General features: G+C 36.5%; 1 protein-coding gene and 1 pseudogene across 6 annotated transcripts in view; one reads left to right on the forward strand and one right to left on the reverse strand.

Moving 5' to 3' along the window:
* The window catches only part of EPB41L5 (erythrocyte membrane protein band 4.1 like 5), a 145,636-nt gene that overhangs the window by 111,569 nt on the left and 13,509 nt on the right, over positions 1-20,558 (reverse strand). For all 6 annotated transcript variants that reach the window (XM_072788873.1, XM_072788874.1, XM_072788872.1 and 3 more), the window contains exon 3: positions 10,483-10,587. In XM_072788873.1, coding sequence (XP_072644974.1) covers positions 10,483-10,587 — 105 coding nt within the window. The remainder of the gene's footprint in view (positions 1-10,482; positions 10,588-20,558) is intronic.
* Positions 44-1,388, forward strand: LOC140612095 (large ribosomal subunit protein eL19-like; annotated as a pseudogene).

Below are 20,558 nucleotides of genomic sequence, written 5' to 3' on the forward strand. Positions count from 1 at the left end.
GATCAGACAGAGCTCTGCTTCCATGTGACATAGGACAGGTCTCGTCCAGGCCTCGGGCCTCACACTACTTAAGATATGCTCAGGCTTCAGAAGAGGCTTGCCTCCAGTGTCCTCTGCTGTGGCAAAAAGAAGGTCTGGTTGGACCCCAATGAGACCAATGAAATCGCCAATGCAAACTCCCGTCAGCAGATATGAAAACTGATCAAAGATAGGCTGATAATCCGGAACACTGTGACTGTCCATTCCCGAGCTCGGTGCCAGAAAAACAATCTGGCCCACCGGAAGGGCAGGCATATGGGCATTGGTAAGAGAAAAGGTACTGCCAATGCTCAAATGACTGAGAAGGTAACGTGGATGAGGAGGATGAGAATTCTACGCAGGGTGCTCAGAAGATACCGTGAATCTAAGAAGATTGACCGCCACATGTATCATAGCCTGTACCTGAAAGTGAAGGGTAACGTGTTTAAGAACAAGCAGATTCTCATAGAACACATCCACAAGCTGAAGGCAGACAAGGCTCGCAAGAAGCTTCTGGCTGACCAGGCTGAGGCCCACAGATCTAAGACCAAGGAGGCCCGCAAGCGCCGTGAAGAGCGGCTCCAGGCCAAGGAGGAGGAAATCATCAAGACTCTGTCCAAGGAGGAAGAGACCAAGAAATAAAACTCCCTCTCTCTTGTCTGTACATAGTGGCCTCAGCATTAATCAGATCAGTTACTCAATAAAACAAACCTTTATCTGCTAAAAAAAAAAAAAAAAAATGGATTTCACAGATATATACAGAACCTTCCATCCTAATGCAACTGAATACACATTGTTCTCAAGTGAACATGGAACTTTCTCCAGAACAGCCCACATACTGATTCACAACTCTGGTCTCAACCAATACTAAAAGACTGGGATTGTCCCCTGCATATTTTCAGACCACAATGCTTTGAAACTAGAACTCATTCACAAGAAGAAATTTGAAGAAATTCAAACACATGGAGGTTAAAGAGCAACCTATTAAAAGATGAATGGGTCAACCAGGAAATTAGAGAAATTGATTAAAAGGATTCATAGAAACTAACGAAAATGAAAGTACAACTGTTCAAAATCTTTCAGATACAGCAAAGGTGTTCTATGAAGGAAATACATCTCAATACAAGCCTCCCTTAAAAATTGGAAAAATCTCAAATACTCAAGCTAACCTTACATCTAAAGGAACTAGAGAAAGAACAGCAAAGAAAGCCTAAAACAAGTACAAAAGAGATAATAAAGATTAGAAGCAGAACTCAATGAAATAGAGATCACCAGAAGAACTGTAGAACAGATCAACGAAACCAGAAGCTGGTTCTTTGAAAGAATAAGAGAGATAAACCCCTAGCCAGACTTACTAAAAAAAAAAAAAAAAAAGACTCAAATTAATAAAATCACAAACAAAAGAGGAGAGATCACAATCAATACCAAGGAAAACCAAACGATTTTAAAAACATAATATAAGTAACTATATGCCAACAAATTAGGCAATCTGGAAAAAATGGATACATTTCTGGAAACCTACAAATTACCAAAACTGAAACAGGAAGAAGTAGAAAACCTGAACAGGCTAATAACCAGTGAGGAAATTGAAGCAATCATCAAAAACCTCCCAAGAAATAAAAGTCCAGGGCTAAAAGAAATAATACCTATTCTACTGAAGCTGTTTCAAAGGATAGAAATGGAAGGAAATCTTTTGAACTTGTTCTATGAGGCCAGCATTATCTTGATCCCAAAACCAGACAAAGACCCCCCACCAAAAAGGGGAATTACAGACCAATATCCCTGATGAACATGGATGCAAAAATTCTCACCAAGATACTAGCCAATAGGATCCAATAGTACATCAGGAGGATTATTCAACATGACCAAGCAGGAGTTACCGCTGGGATGTAGGGGTGGTTCAACATTTGTAAAAACAACATGCTCAATCACATCAATAAAAGAAAAGACCAGAACCATATGATCCTCTCAATAGATGCACAGAAAGCATTGACAAAATACAGCATCCATTCCTGATTAAAACTCTTCAAAGTGTAGGGATGGGGGGAACATTTCTCAATATCATATAGCCATCTATGAAAAGCCCACAGCGAGTATCATTCTCAATGGGGAAACACTAAGAGCCTTTCCCCTAAGATCAGGAACACAACAGGGATGTCCACTCTCATCACTTTTGTTCAACATAGTAACCAGAAGTCCTAACCTTAGCAATCCAACAACAAAAAGAAATAAAAGGCATTCAAATTGGCAAAGAAGAAGTCAAACTTTCACTCTTCGCAGATGACATGATACTGTATATAGAAAACCTAAAGACTCCACCCCCAAATTGTCAGAACTCATTTCAGCAATATGGCAGGATACAAAATCAATGCCCAGAAATCAGTGGCATGTCTATACACTAACAATGAGACTGAAGAAAGAGAAATTAAGGAATCAATCCCATTTACAATTGCACCCAAAAACATAAGATACCTAGGAATAAACCTAACCTAAGAGGTAAAGGATCTATACCCTAAAAACTACAGAACACTTCTGAAAGAAATTGAGGAAGACACAAAGAGATGGAAACACATTCCATGCTCATGGACTAGAAGAATGAATGTTGTGAAAATGTCTATGCTACTCAGAGCAATTTACACATTCAATGCAATCCCTATCAAAACAGACTTTCTTCAGAGTTGGGACAAATAATCCTAAGACCTTATGGAACCAGAAAAGACCATAAATAGCCAGAGAAATGTTGAAAAAGAAAATCAAATCTGGGGGCATCACAATGCCTGACTTCAAGCTGTATTACAAAGCTGTCATCATCAAGACAGCATGGCACTAGCATAAAAACAGACACATAGATCAATGGAACAGAATAGAGAACCCAGAAACAGACCCTCAACTCCATGGTCAACTCATCTTCGACAAGGCAGGAAAGAATATCCACTGGAAAAAAGACAGTCTCTTCAATAAATGGTGCTGGGAAAACTGGACAGCCACATGCAGAAGAATGAAACTAGACCATTCTCTTACACCATACACAAAGATAAACTCAAAATGGTTGGAAGACCTAAATGTGAGACAAGAATCCATCACAATCTTAGATGAGAACACAGGCAACGTTTTTGAACTTGGCCATAGCAACTTCTTGCAAGACACATCTATGAAGGCAAAGGAAACAAAAGCAAAAATGAACTTTTGGGACTTCATCAAGATTAAAAGCTTCTGCACAGCAAAGGAAACAGTAAACAAAACTAAAAGACAACCTACAGAATGGGAGAAGACATTTGCAAATGACCTATCAGATAAAGGGCTAGTATCCAAGATCTATAAAAAACTTACCAAACTCCATACCCAAAAAACAAACAATCCAGTCATGAAATGGGCAGAAGACATGAACAGACATTTCTCCAAATAAGACCTACATATAGCCAGCAAGCACATGAAAAAATGTTCTATGTCACCTGCCATCAGGGAAATACAAATCAAAACCACAATGATTGGGCAGCCCCAGTGGCGCAGTGGTTTAGCGCCGCCTGCGGCCTGGGGTGTGATCCTGGAGACCCCGGATCGAGTCCCACATCAGGCTCCCTGCATGGAGCCTGCTTCTTCTTCTGCCTGTGTCTCTGCCTCTCTCTCTCCTCTGTGTCTTTCATGAATAAATAAATAAAATCTTTAAAAAAAACAAAACAAAACAATGATTTACACCAGTGAGAATGGCTAAAATTAACAAGAAAGAAAACAAATGTTGGCATGGATGTGGAGAAAAGGGAACCTTCTTGCACTGCTGGTGGGAATGCAAACTGGTGCAGCCACTCTGGAAAACAGTGTGGAGGCTCCTCAAGAAGTTAAAAATAGAGCTACCCTATGACCCAGCAATTGCACTATTGGGTATTTACCCCAAAGATACAGATGTAGTGAAACGATGGGGACACCCACACCCCAATGTTCATAGCAGCAATGTCCATAAATAGCCAAGCTGTGTGTAAGGAGCCATGATGCCCTTCAACAGATGAATGGATAAAGAAAATGTGGTGTGTGTGTACACACACACACATATATACATTTATATATACATACACACACAATGAAATACTACTCAGCCATCAGAAAGGATGAATATCTATTATTTACTTCAACATGGATAGAACTGGAAGGTACTATGCTGAGTGCAGTAAGTCAATTTCATATGGTTTTGAGAAAGATAATTATCATATGGTTTCACTCATATGTGGAATGTAAGAAATAGTAAAAGAGACTATTAAGGGAAACTGAGTGGGGGAAAATTAGAGAGGAAGACAAACCATGAGAGTCCTAACTGGGAAACAAACAAAGGGTTTGTGGTGGGTGGGGGAATGGGGCAACTGGGAGATAGGCACTAAGGAGGGCAAATGATGAAGTGAGCACTGGTTGTTATATGCTGGCAAATTGAAATGAAATAAATTGAAATAAAGTATTTTTAAATATATATTTTAAAAAAAAATTTTAAGAACCCAAAATACTAGCAAAGCAAATCAAGCAACATACAAGGGGATTATACACCATGACCAAGTGGGATTTATCCAGAAAACCAAAGTTAGTTCAACATATTAACAAAGAAAAAAACTATCAACATAATACACCATATTAACAGAATATAAGAGATAAACCATATGATCTTCTCAATAGATGCAGAAAAAAGGTGTTGCGTTTTGTTAAAAAACCCAACACCCTTTTATCATAAAAAAAAAAAAAAACACTCAATAAAACAGAAATAAAAGAGAGCTTCCTTAAAGTGATAAAGGGCACCTATAAAAATCCCACACATAACATACTTAATGGTGAAATACTGAACACTTTCCGGTTCTAGCCAGGGCACTTAGGCAAAAAAAAAAAAAAAAAGAAAAAGAAAAGAAAAATGAAAGGCATGCAAGATTAGGGGGTGCCTAGTTGGCTCACTTGATGGAGCATGTGGACTCTTGATCTCAGGGTCTTGAGTTCAAGCCCACACTGGGCATAGAACTTACTTAAAAAATAAAAATGAAAATACATCAACACTGAATAATATATAGAGCTGATGAATCACTATATTGCACAAGTGAAACTAATATAACACTGTAGGCGTGCCTGGGTGGCAGTCAGTTAAGCATCCAGCTATTGGTTTCAGCTCAGGTTGTGATCTCAGACTCTTGAGATCCTGCATTGGGATCCATGCTCAGTGCAGAGTTGGCTTAAGATTCTTTTTCCCTCCCCTTCCCTATGTGTGCACATGCTCTCTGTCAAATAAATAAGTCTTTAAATAAACAAATACACATACATAAAATGGGCAAAGGATTTGAATAATTTCTCAAAAAAAGATATATGAACACCCAATTAGCACATGAGAAGATATTCAAGATTACTAGTCTTTAAGGAAGTTTAAATCAAAACCACATGAGACCACTTCATACAACTAAGACAGCTAGAATAAAAAATGAATATTGTGTTCGTAAGGATATGGCAAAATTAGAACCCTCACACATTGCTGGGAGGAATGTGGAATGGTATAGTCACTATGGAAAACAGTTTGATAGTTCTTAGAGTTACCTTAAGACCCAGCAAATCCACTCCTAGACACATACCCAAGAGAATTGAAAATTATATTCATGCAAAAACTTGTAAACAAATACTGATAGCACTATTCCTAACAGCCAAAATGAATGAACCCAAATGTCCATCGATGAATGAACAAAATGTGGTATATCCATTCAATGGAATATTATTTAGCCATTAAACATCAAGTACAGAGATGCTACAATATAAACCCTGAAAATATTATGCTAAGCATGTTTCCAGACTCAAAAGGCTATATATATCACATGATTCCATTTACACAGAATTTTCAAAATAGGCACATCCATACAAATAGAAAGATTAGTGTTTGTAAGGGGCTGTGGGACGGGGGTAATGGAGAGTGACTGGCAATGTGAACATGGTTTCTTTTGCAAGTTATTAAAATGTTCTGGAATTAGATAGTGGTGATAGCTGCATAACACTGAATATATAAAAAACCACTGGTAAATTTTATGATTTATAAATTATATCTCAATTTTTTAAAAAGTGGCCTACTTTAGGCAAAAGACTGATCACCTTAATTAAAACCAACTTTGTTTTCCTCAAGCATGCCTTCTCTCTTCTAATCCTCCCACTCTAAACCATGCCTCTAGGGAGATAACTCTTCAACCCTATCTCCAAAGAAGTACTTTACATATTATTCTGTATTTATAAGATAATTGGCTCATAAGAAGCTTCCTCTTCCCAAATAATTCATTCCAGAAGTAAGAAGGCAGTCTGGGCAATGCCAGAATCTGTTCAGGGAGAGGTTAGAGACTGATTCCATCCAAAGTAAGTGATCACTCTGATAAACATATTGATGAGAATCAAAGCTTGGATTCTGTAGAAGAAAACTATAAATATGGGAGAGGAAAAAACTATAGTAAGCTCTGTAGCATTGGACTGGAATTGGGAGCTACGGGTGTGAAGTCGTAGTGTCAATTTATATAGATAGACAAAAATAAACATGAACATATATTCTCTAAATCTGACCACAAAGCCAATTGGAAAACTGGCTAATTCCAGGGCTGGAACAAGGAAATACAATATGAATATGGAACACACTCTTGGGCCAGAAAGTAAGATACCCAAAGAATGATGGGTGCATGTATCAAGAACACAGAAGACATCTTGAAGCAGCTTTCATTGGCCAAACTTGGGAAACTTCGAGCATCAAAAGACAGTAACAAATTATAACACAATGGATAAAACAGGAATCCATTAGCTCATAAATAAACAGTAAGTCTGATAAAGTCTCAAAGTAACTGCCCACAAAAAAATAAAATAAATTTTTAAAGACTTATTAATTAGAAAGAGAAAAAGAATATAATGGAAAGGCCTGGTAGATAACACTTTAACCAAGGGACCAAAGTTAATATCAGGGTACTTGGGTGGCTCAGTCAGTTAAGCATCCAACTCTTGATTTGGGTTCAGGATATGATTTCAGGGTTGTGAGATCAAACTCCACACTGCAATGCTCCACACTGGGTGTGGAGCCTCCTTAAAATTCATTCATTCTCTCTCTCCCCACTCTACCCCTCTCCATCCTGTCTCAAAAAAAAAAAAAAAAAAAAAAGATTCAAAATTAATATCACTGGTAATGGGACAAAATGAAATTAAATGTCACTAGGTAAAATGAGAAGAACACAGCATCACTTCGCTTATTTTCCTGCCAAAGTATCTAATAACCTACTTCCTGAGAAAACATCAGACAAATCCAAACTGAGGGACAGCCTATAAAGTAACTGGCCTATATCTTCAAAAGTATAAAAGTCAAGGAAAAACTGAGGAACCACAGTATTCTAAGATGAAGGCAACTAAAGAAATTTGATAACTGAAAGTAAAACGTGATTCTGAACTAGGTTGGCTATAAAGGGCACTATACAGACAACTGGCAAAACATGGGAGTCTCAGGACTAGAGGTGGTAATGTTACAATGTCAGCTTTCTGGTTCTGATGGCTATACTCAATTATGCAGAATATGCTTGTAGGAAACATACACTAAATAATTCAGGGTGAGAAAACATCTGTAACTCTTTCTCAAATGGTTCCACAAAAAGTTATTTACACTGTTCTTGCAACTTTTCTGTCAATATGACATTATTTCAACTACAAAATTAAATGCGTACATGAATATAAAATGAGCTGGTATTAAAAAAATGAGCTAGTATAAGCAAAAGTAAACAACAGCAAACTGAGATTTTACATACTCACAGGAAGAAAAGTAAATGGATAATTCCAATCATACATATTTTGGACTGACCTTAAATAACCAATACATTAAGCTTTAACAAATTAATTTTACATTTACAAGATCGAATATTCAAGATTGAAATGTGACATGTAATTCCTTGATCACTTTTTAAAGTTTTTTATTTTAATTACAGGATACTTAACATACGGTGTTATATTAGTTTCAGGTATAAAATATAGTGATTCAACAATTCTATATATTACTTAGTGCATGTTTTGGTAAATGTATTCATTAATACCTATCACCTATTTTGTCCACCCACCACCCCTGTAGTAACCATCAGTTTGTTCTCTATAATTAAGAGTCTATAAGTTTGTCTCTTTTTTTTCCCTTTGCTCATATGAGTGAGATCATATAGTATAGTATCTGTCTTTCTCAGACTTACTTCGTTTAACATTATACTTCCAAACGTACTGTTATAGCTCCAAACATACTGTTGCAAATGGCAAAATATCATTCTTTTTTACAGTTGAATAATATTCCATTGGATAAATATACCATCTCTTCTTTAGCCATTCATCTATTGATGAACACTTGGTCTCCATAATTTGACTCTTGTAAATAATGCTGCAATAAACACAAAGGTGTATATATCCTTTGAATTAGTGTTTTTGTATTCTATGGGTAAATACCCAGTAGTGCATTTACTAGATTGTAGGGTAGTTCTATTTTAATTTTTTTGAGGAATCTCTGAATTATTTTCCACAATGGCTGCACCAGTGTGCATCCCAACCAGCAGTGCACAAGTGTTCCTTTTTCTCCACACCCTCATCAACACTTGTTTCTTGTGTTTTTGACTTTAGCCATTCTGACAGGTGTGAGGTGATATCTCATTATAGTTTTGATTTGCACTTCTCTAGTAAGTGATGATGAGCATCTTTTCATATGTTTGTTGGTCATTTGGAGGTCTTCTTTGCAGAAATGTCTATCTGTATCTTCTGCCCATTTTTAAATGGGATTATTCAAAATTTTGGGGGTGTTGAATTAGTATAAGTTTTTTATATATTTTGGAAATTATGCTTTTTATCAGATATGTCATTTGCAAATATATTCTCCCATTCAATAGGATGCAATTTAGTTTTGTTGATTATTTCCTTTGCAATGTAGAAGCTTTTTATTTTCATGCAGTCCCTACAGTTTATATTTGCTTTTATTTCCTCTGCTTGTGGAAACCTATCTAGAAAAATGTTGCTATGGCTATTATCAGAAAAACTACTGCCTGTACTCTCTTCTAGGATTTTTATGGTTTCAGGTCTCACATTTAGGTCTTTAATCTATTTTGAGTTTATTTTTGTGTATGGTTTAAGAAAGTGATCCAGTTTCATTCTTTTGCATGTAGCTGTCCAGTTTTCCCAACACCATTTGTTGAAGAGACTTTTTCCCATTGCATATTCTTGCCTCCTTTGTCAAAAAACATATAATTATGGTTTTGTCTCTGGACTTTCTATCCTATTCCATTGATCTGTATGTTTATTTTTGAATGAATGAATTAACATCTCACTCCAAAAAGAACCTGAGAATTCTTATATATTATTCCTGTGAGTCCTAAATATTACAATTAATGTGTCACTAAACACATACACTCCTCCATCACAGACTTCCAGAATTCAAAGCTTAATGTCTTGATATCCTTATCTCTATTCCTTCTCCCTCCCTGCTACTGTGAATATCCTATTACGGCCTTAATGTTTCTTTTATCCCCCAGTGTTTGCAGTGATTCCTTCTGACTTCAATCTCTGCCCATTCCAAATAACCCTACACAATACTTTCTGAAGCAAAATATAACTTCCCTGCTTGAAAAACCCCTAATTCCAATTATTAGAGAATATATATTGCCCATTTTTTAATACTTTTGGTATTCAATTTGGATGATATGGCCACTAATCCTCCTTCCAATCTTATTATCTACTACTTTCTCTCAAAAATCCTCCAGTCAAATCCTAGTATATAGTACTCAGATCTTTGTAAAGCCTCCAATTTCCTACCCTAAGACATATGCTGTTCTCTCATCAAAAATACACATCATCGGGGCGCCTGGGTGGCTCAGTGGTTGGGCGTCTGCCTTTGGCTCAGGTCGCGATCCCAGGGTCCTGGGATCGAGTCCCACAACGGGCTCCCTTTGGGGAGCCTGCTTCTCCCTCTGCCTGTGTCTCTGCCTCTCTCTGTGTGTGTCTCTCACAGATAAATAAATAAAATCTTTAAAAAAAATACACATCATCAACATTTATTGAATCACAGATCAGGAAGGGATGTTGAAGATAACTATTCACCTTAATCTGCAAGTTAGTAACTTTTATCACTTACCCAAGAACCCACAAAACTCCCATTTTAGCACCCTTTCCATTACACAGTGATTCTCAAACTTTAGTATGCCCAACACCCAATCCAGTGATTATTAAAAAGACAGATTTCCTAGCCTCATCTGCAAAGATCATGCTCTAGTAAGATGGGCTAGGGCCAGGACTCAAGTTTTTTTAACAAGCACTTTAGGTTATTTTGAAGTGGTCAGAGCTTCAGACCATAATAAGAAAATCACCAAAAAAAAAAAAAAGAGAATGCTGTAAGAATATGTAGCCTTGTACACTTAGCACATCATCTGAAATTTTCCATCTGTACTCCCACATTGGGACCTCCAGAAAACAGCTACTCACTGCTACTTGTGCAGAATCCATAAATCTCAATCCAAAATAGTCACTTTCAATAAGGTCCAAGTGGTACATTATCTGATCAAAGAGCTCTTGTCCTTTGGCTTTTTTCTGAAAGGTAAGAAAATAAATTAATCAACAAATGACTAAAAACACACACACACACACACACACACACACACACAAATGACTCACAAGATCAATAAGCTTAAAATGAAGATGGTTTTAGTTATACAAGATCTAGGGGCACCTAGGTGATTCAGTCAGTTAAGTGTGACTCGATTTCATTTTTTTTTTTTTTTAAAGACTATTTATTCATGAGAGAGAGAGAGAGGCAGAGACACAGGCAGAGGGAGAAGGGGGCTCCATGCAGGGAGCCCAACGTGGGACTCGATCCCAGAACTCCAAGATCACACCCTGAGTCGAAGGCAGACACTTAACTGCTGAGCCACTCAGGCGTCCCTGACTCCTGATTTCAGCTTAAGTCATGATCTTAGAGTTCTGAGATCGAGCCCCACATTGGACTCCACATTCAGTGGAGAGTCTATTTGAGATTCTCTCCCTTTGCCCCTCTCCTGGCTCTCTCTTAAATAAATAAATCTTCATAAGATCTACTTAAAAAAATTACTTGCAATACCAAAAATACTACCATATATCAGGTAATGTGTAAGATATTAGAATTTTCCAATAGACTACTTAAAACCAAAGAGAATTTGTGATCCATATGTACTTTTTTTTTTAATTTTTTTTATTTATTTATGATAGGCACACAGTGAGAGAGAGAGAGGCAGACACACAGGCAGAGGGAGAAGCAGGCTCCATGCACCGGGAGCCTGACGTGGGACTTGATCCCGGGTCTCCAGGATCGCGCCCTGGGCCAAAGGCAGGCGCTAAACTGCTGCGCCACCCAGGGATCCCTATATGCACTTTCATGGAAAGTGTTACCTCTTATTAACCAACAAATATTATCTTGTACTAAATAAGGAGAAACTCTTATTTCATCTTGTCAATTTTTAGAGTCCCTACTTCAACAGAGCTTCATAATGTAACTGGAAAGAGAAAACACACAAGAAAATTTAGAAACTGAAGCATGAATCATGTGGAACAATACACTTGCCAACAGATTTTAGAGATAAGATAATCATAGACTAGAATCATCAGTGAAAACTTGGAGATCAGTCTTAAACTAGAAAAGAATATAAGGTAGGCAATAGTAAAAACAAAAATGGAAGGTGGGAGGAAATATGGGACAATGAAAAAATATCATCATCAATGCAGAAGACACCAAATGTGGAGGGAAGGGTCAGTAATAAAGAAAATTGTTTGGAAAAAGCAGTTCTCAACGTGTGGTCTCAGGACCCAAGGGTTATCCCAGATACTTTCAAAAGATCCACAAGGTCCTAGGATTCTCCTCATGTAACTCAATCTAAACAACATATTGCAATAGAGTAAACTTAAGTATGTTCTCTCAGACCAGACATTAAAGAGATAGGCAAAAGTGCATAAGACAATGCTACTCTTCTCACTGAATTCTTTTGTTGTTTAATAAAACAGATGTTTTTTTTTTTTAAGATTTTATTTATTTATTCATGACAGATAGAGAGAGAGAGGCAGAGACATAGGCAGAGGGAGAAGCAGGCTCCAAGCAGAGAGCCCGATGTGGGACTTGATCCTGGGACCTTGGGATCACACCCTGAGCTGAAGGCAGATGCTCAGTTGCTGAGCCATCCAGGCATCCCTTAAACAAATGTTTTTCACAAAAATACTTGTATGTCATTGGGGCGCCTGGGTGGCTCATGGGTTAAGCATCTGACTTTGGCTCAGGTCATGATCTCAGGGTCCTGAGATTGAGCCCCACATTAGGCTTCCCGCTCAGCAGGGAGTCTGCTTCTCCCCTTCCCTCTGCCCCTCACACCCCTCATGCTTGTTTGCTCTCTCTGTCTCTCAAAAAAATGGATCTTTTTGAAAAAATACATGTATGTTACTTCTTTATAACTTAAAAGGGGTAGATTATTGCGGTTTTAAAATTAACTGATAAATATATTTTTAATTTTTCTTTGATTTCTAATAAGGTAACTATCAACAGATACAACCCACATAAGCAAAAGCATTGCTAGGATCTCAGTTTTCAACAATTTTCATACACACCCTATCCATGCCCCTCCTCTTTTAAATTGTGATTCAAGGCAGTTCTTGTAAAATATGTATATTTACACTTATTTTTTTACTGAATCATCACTCTCTGCCTTTTAATGGATATCTTTATTTCAACTTGTATTTTTGCTTTTCCTGCACTTTTTAAGATCTTACTTGACAGAGAGAGAAAGAAAACACAAGCAGGGGGAGCTGCAGGCAAAGGCACAAGGAAAAGCAGGCTCCCCACCAAATAGGGAGCCCAATGCCAGGGGCGGGGAGGTGGAGGGCCCTTAGATCCCAGGACCCTGGGATCATGACCAGAGTCAAAGGCAGAGGCTTAATTGACTGAGTCACCCAAGCACCCCTCCTGTACTTTTTACAACCTTTCTTTTTGATATATAAAAATGCTATCCATATATCCCTTTACCAAGAGAAGAACTTTACCACGCCCGCATTCTCATGATTTCCCCTCCATTCAATCCTCATTTTATGAACATATTCTCTCTTAATTCTTTTCTCTGGATGTGGCTATTTTTTTTAAGACAACAATCTTTATTTTGGTATTCTGATCATTCTTTACACTCTTACATGTATACATCACATACATCTAGTAGCATCTGCTAGGTTTGTTTCTCCACTCATTTGAGTTCTTCCTACAGAAATGATCCCCATGTGGGACTTTGTATAGCTAATCTTTAAAGGTCCTCTATGTTTGGGAATATTTTAACCATGCTACAACACTCGAATGACAATTTTCTCCTTATAAAATGCAAGATTCAAAGTTCTTTTCTTTCAGTACTCCCTTCAGTATTCAAAATGTATTACACTATCTTCTTGCTGCTTATGTTACTGTTGAAAAGTATGATGACAATTTGAATTCTGGTCCTTAATAATGTTATTAATTCTCTTGGTAAGCTTTTAGACTTTTCTATCTCTGATAGTTTTAAATTTCAATGTAATATGTCTAGGTGTGGTTTTCTTCCTTAACCGTATTTGGTATTCTACTGGGCCTTTTTAAAAAATCTGTGATCTTTCATCTCCTTTCAATTCTGGGAAAACAATATATTTCCTCAAGTATTCTTCCTCTATTTTTTTCATTTTAAATTTCCTACCTAAGTGCTGGTACTTCTTTTTCTTAAACATACATTCATTTAATACTCACAATTACTCTGATGATTATGGCTTATTTGTCCACTTAACAATAACATAGAAAAAAGTTCAGAGCTTTAGTAATATGATAAAATTGCATAACTAAAAAATGACAGGCTAGAATTTGAATTTTGCGGTCTTCCAAGCTCCAACTCCCTAAGGGTTACACGTTACACTGAGATTTTACCTGGAATGTCACCTCTGGGATCAATAATTAGATACCCTCAACTTCTTATCACAGCCTTGTCTCTAACTTGTTCATAAAATTTCTCTCAATGCTTAGGTTCTCCAACTACATGGGAATTTCCAGTATATTGACCCCACTTATTTTCATCTGCCCCCATTTCTCCTTTTTTTTAACATAACATAAATTTTACCATTTTAACACATACAATTCAATGCTATTAAATATATTCTCAATGTGTACAACCATCACCACTATTCATTTCCAGAACTTTTCATCCTACCAATCAGAAACTCTGTATTCATTACACAACCATTCTTCACACTCCTTTCCCTCAATTCTTAGTAACCTCTCTCCTACTTTCTGTGGCTTGTGAATTTGCGTCTTCTACATACATTATGTAAGTAGAATCATACAATGTATGTCCTTTTGTCCCTGGCTTATTTCACTTAGCATGTTTTCAAAGTTCATCCATGCTGTAGCAGGCCCCAAAATGTCATTCCTTTTTGAAACTGAGTAATATTCCATTGTATGTATCTACCATGTTTATCCATCCATCTGCTAATGAACATTTGGGTTGTTTTCATTTTTTGGCTATTGTGAATACTGCTATGAACCATGGCATACAAGTATCTGAGTCTCTGCTTTCAATTCTTTTGGGTATATACTTAGGAGTAGAATATGATAATTCTATGTTTAACTTTTGAGAAACTGCCCAATTGTTTTCCACGGTAGCTGCACCATTCTGCATTCCCACCAGCAATGTATAAGGTTCCAATTTCTCCACATCTTCCACAATATCTGTTATTTTCTGGGGTTGTTTTGCTTTGTTTTGTTTGATCCAACCATCCTAATGCATGTGAAAGGGCATCTCATGTGATTTTGATTTCCACTTCCTTAATGTCTAGTAATGTTGAACATACTTTCATGTGCTTATTGAGCATTTGTATATTCTTTGTAGAAGTATCCAAGTCCTTTGCATTTTAAAGAAAAATTGTATTGAAGTATAGTTGACATACGATATCACATTAATTTCCAGGGTAAAACATAGTGATTCAACAATTATATAAAGTACATTTATATAAACCACAATAAGTGTGGTTATCTGTCGCCATATAAAATTATTTCAGTATTACTGACTACATTCCCTATGCTCTACTTTTTAATCACCCTAACTTATTTACTTTATAATTAGAAGTCTGTACCTCTTGATCCCTTCATCTGTTTTACCCACCCCCAACTTCACTACAAATTCATTTTTCAGCTGCATCTAAACTCTCACTTGCTGCTTATATTCTTCTTTCTCTTTCCCCTACCAAATTATTCCAGGTCATCACCTCTTTCAAACCTGGTCTTCACTTCACATCCTATTTTCTGAAGATTAAGACCATCAAGATATTACCTTTTCATCAGCCTTCCATCTTTCCCAGCATAAGATGGTAGTCCTTTCTAGAATGTTCATCCTATAATCTCTACCTGTATAGATAAAACCAATTCCCGAGAAACATTTTTCCTATTCATTTAACAAACTCAGAACTCCCCTATCCAGCCATTCTCCAGCTGCTATTATGTTCTTCCTTTTTTACTACCAAATCTCATGGCAATTATTCAATTTCCCTTCATGCACTTCCCTACCAATTAAATAATATTAAGCACCTACTAGGAACAAGGGAGTATAAGAAGTTCAAAAAAATGTAAGTTTAAAAAAAAATGTAAGTTTGTCCCAATAATTCCTTTAAATCCTCTAAATCTGGCTTCTGAACACATCATTCCACTGAAGCTCCTTTCTCCACTTCATTCTTTTTACTCCTCTCCCAATGACGGCTGACTATGCTCTTATGATCTTCCACACAATCAATATCACCACCCTCCACCAGAAATGAACTGTATTTTACTCAGGTCTAATATTCATTTCCTCCCTCCACCATATCCATGTACTAAGCATTCCTTCTGCAGTCTCCATGCCACTATTACTCTATAACCCCATCATCTTGTGTTTTGCTACTATACAATCTCCAGATTTTTTTCCCTATGATCAATCAAGGAAACCAACTCTAAATCATGTCTCTTGAGTACTAACAAATCTTAAATGGACTAAATCTTAAATGGACTTAAATGGCAAAAATCCATGAATTTTTTTAAACAGCTTTGAGATATAGTTCACATACTGTATCTTTCACCTATTAAAAGTACAAAATTCAAAGGTATATTCACAGATATGCACAACCATCATAATTTCAGAACATCTTCGTACCTCAAAAAGAAGCCTCGTGTCTTTTAGCTATTGCCTCTCAAAAAGAAGCCTTGTGTCTTTTAGCTATTGCCTCAAGCACCATTCCCACCACCCCTTCAGTCCCTACCTATCTGCCCTTAGCAACCATAAACCACTAATCTCTTTTGTCCTATAGACTTCTTTATTCTGGTCTTTCATATGAATGGAATCATCATATAATATGTGGCCTTTTGTGACTGGCTTCTTTCACCTAGCACAATGTTGTCAAAATACACCCATGTAGTATGTATCAGTACTCCATTTCCTTCATGGCCAAATATCCCATTATATGGATATAACACATGTTGTTTATACATTCACCTTTTGACAAATAGCTAGGGTTTTCTATCTTTAGGATAGTAAAAATAACACTGTTATGACTACCTGTGCACAAGTTTTTGTCTAAACATGTCTTCAATTCTCTTGGATATATACCTAAAAGTTGAATTGCTGGGTCAAATGATAATAACTATGTTCAATCACTTGAGGAACTACCAGGCTATATTCCAAAGCAGCTGCACAACTTTATATTCCTGCCAAAAAGTATAAGAGGGTTCAGATTTCTCCACATTCTCACCAATACTTAGTATTATCTGACATTTTTATTTTAACCTTCCTAGTTGATATGTAGTATCTCACTGCAGTTTTAATTTGCATTTCTCTGATGACTAATTATGCAAGCATCTTCTCATGTACTTAACCATTTGTATATCTTATGTGGAGAAGTGTCTATTCAGATCCTTTGCCCATTTTTAAATTGGGTTCTTTTTATTATTGTGTTGCAACAATTCTTTATATATTCTAGTCATAAGTACTTATCAAATACATAATATGCAAATAGTCTTTCCCATTATGTGTGAGAACATTCTCACTTTCTTGATAATGGCCTTTGAGACACAAAAGTTTTTAATTTTGATAAAAGTCCAATTTATTTTTTCTTATTTTGTTATTCATGTTTTTGGTATCATATCTAAAAACTGTGCCAAATCCAAGGTCATAAAGATTTATCTCTATTTTCTGTTCAAAGAGTTTTATACTCCTAGCTCTCATGTTTAGGTCTTTGATCCATTTTGAGTTAATTTTTGTACATGGCATGAGCTAAAGTTCCTACTCATTCTTTTGAATATGGCTATCCACTTGTCCTAGCACTACTTGTGGAAAAGCCTATTTTCCCCCCCACTGAATGGCTCCGCCACCCTTGTCACAAATCAATTCACCATAACCAAAGCTTCTTGAGGAAGAACAAAGCTGGAGATCTCACAATCCCAGATTTCAAACTATACTACAAAGCTATGTTAATAAAAACAGCATAGTACTGGCACAAAAACAGACACACAGATCAATGGCACAGGACAGAGGGCACAGAAACAAATTCACTCCTTACATGGCCAATTAATCTACAATAAAGGAAGCAAAAGTATACACCAGGGAAAAGACAGTCTCTTCAATAAATGACATTGGAAAACTGACAGCTACATACAAAAAAATGAAACTGGGCCAGTATCTTGCACCATATACAAAAGTCAACTCAACGTGGATTAAAAACCTTACTCTAAGACCTAAAACTGTAAAACTCCCAAAGGAAAATACAAGCAGTAATCTCAAGGACCCTGGCCCTAGCAATACTTTTCCAGATAAGTCTCCCAAAGGAAAATACAAGCAGTAATCTCAAGGACCCTGGCCCTAGCAATACTTTTCCAGATAAGTCTCCTCAGGCAAGGGAAACAAAGCAAAAATAAACTATTAGAACTACATCAAACTAAAAAGCTTTTACACAATGAAGGAAATCATGAACAAAATGAAGAGCAATCAACTGAATGGGAAAAAGTATTTACAATGATATATCCAATAAGAGGTTAAAATCCAAAATAAAGAACTCATACAACTAAATACTCTAAAAACAAATAATTTAAATCATTTGATTAAAAAATGAGGACCTGACTATACATTTTTAACAAAAAAGACATACAGATGGCCAACAACATGTAAAAAGATGCTCAACATTACTCATCACCGGGGAAACGTAAACCAAAAACCACAGTGAGGTATCACCTCACACCAATCAGAATGGCTAGGATCAAAAAGACAAGAAATAAGTTCTAGGGATCCCTGGGTGGCGCAGCGGTTTAGCGCCTGCCTTTAAAAAATTTTAAAAAATTAAATTTAAAAAAAAAAAAAAAGAAAAAGAAAGAAATAAGTTCTACTGAGGATGTGGAGAAAAGGGAACCTTCATGGACTGTTGGCAGAAATTTAAATCGATGCAGTCACTATGGAAAACAATAGGAAGGTTCCCCAAAAAATTAAAAACAGAAGTATGATATGATCCAATAATTTCACTGCTATTTACACAAGGAAAACAAAACACTAATTCAAAAAGATACATGTGCCCGTTTATTGCAGCATTGTTTACAATAGCCAAAATATGAAAACATAAGGGCCCACCGACAGATGAATCAATATAGAAAATGGGGTATATATACAATGGAATATTACTCAGTCATAAAAAGAAGAATGAAATCTTGCCATCTGCAACAACATGGATAGATCTAGAAGGTGTTAAACTAAGTAAAAGCAGTCAGAGAAAGAAAAATACCATGTGATTTCACTTATATCAGAATCGAACAAATGAAAATATACAAAAAAAACAAACAGATTCATGAATACAGAGAATAAACTGATAATTGCCAGAGGGGAGGGAGGTGGGAAGATGGGCCAAATAGATGAAGGGGATTAAGAGGTACAAACTTCCAATTATAAAATAAATAAGTCACAGTGATGAAAAGTACAGCATAGGGATTATGATCAATAATATAATAACTTTGGTCAAATGGTTAACTATTTATCATGGTGAGCATTTCATAATGTATATGTAATTGTCCAATCATTGTGTTGTACACCTAAACTAATACTGTATGTCAAGTATACTTCAATTAAAATTTTAAAATTAAAAAAAAAATTTTAAACCAGATAAGAGGGATCCCTGGGTGGCGCAGTGGTTTGGCGCCTGCCTTTGGCCCAGGGCGCGATCCTGGAGACCCGGGGTCGAATCCCATGTCAGGCTCGCTGCATGGAGCCTGCTTCTCCCTCTGCCTATGTCTCTGCCTCTCTCTCTCTCTCTGGGTGACTATCATAAATAAACAAAAATTTAAAAAATAAAAATAAAATAAAATCAGATAAGAACACTTTTTTTTTTAAATTAAAATTAGTTAGCAAGGACAGCCTCGGTGGCTCAGCGGTTTAGCACCGCCTTTAGCCCAGGGTGTGATCCTGAAGACCCGGGATCGAGTCCCACGTCAGCTCCCTGCATGGAGCCTGCTTCTCCCTCTGCCTGTGTCTCTGCCTCTCTCTCTCTGTGACTCTCATGAATGAATGAATGAATGAATGAATAAATAAATAAATCTTAAAAAACAAAATTAGTAAGTACTGAATAGACATTTTCCCAAAGATGTGCAAATGGCAAGTATACATATAAAAAGATGCTCATCGGTAATCATTAGGAAACTACAAATCAAAACTACAAATGAGGTATCACTTCACACCCACTAGGACAACTACAATTTTAAAAAAGGAAAATAAATAAATAAATAAATAAATAAATAAATAAATAAATAAATAAATAAAACAGTTGCTATGGAAAACAGTTTGCCAGTTCCACAAAAAATTAAACATAGAATTATCATATGACCCAGCAATTCCACTCCTAGGTATCATACCCCAAAGAATTAAAAACCTGTATTCCAAAAAACACTTGTAAATGAATATTCATAGCAGCACTATCCACAGATGCTAACAGGTGGACATAACCCAAATGTCCATCAACTGGTGAGTGGATAAACAAATTATGAATTATCACACAATGGAACATTATTCAACATAAAAAGGAATGAAGTATTGATAAATGTCATAGTATGGATGAACCCCAAAAACATTAGGCTAAGTGAAAGAAAGGTCACAGATTGGATAATACTCCATTTATATAAAGCATTCAAAACAGGCAAATTCATAGAGAAAGAAAGCCAACTAGCAGTTACCAGTGTCTGATGGGAGTTAGAGTTTCCATTTAGGATGCCAAAAATATCTTAAAACTAAATAGAGGTGATGATTGCACAATACAGTGATTGTGTTGTGCAAAACACCAATGCACTTTTTAAAAAGTTTTATTTATTTAAGTAATCTCTACACCCAACAAGGGTCTCAAACTCATGACCCTGAGATCAACAGTCACACACTCCTCAAACCAGCCAGGTGCATTTTTAAATGGTTAATTAAAAAAAAAAATAAAAAGGTTAATTTTCTGGGGTGCCAGAGTGGCGCAGTTGGTTAACCGTCTGTCTTTGCCTC

The sequence above is a fragment of the Canis lupus genome, chromosome 20, assembly GCF_048164855.1.
Source record: "Canis lupus baileyi chromosome 20, mCanLup2.hap1, whole genome shotgun sequence".
Classification (NCBI taxonomy): domain Eukaryota; kingdom Metazoa; phylum Chordata; class Mammalia; order Carnivora; family Canidae; genus Canis; species Canis lupus.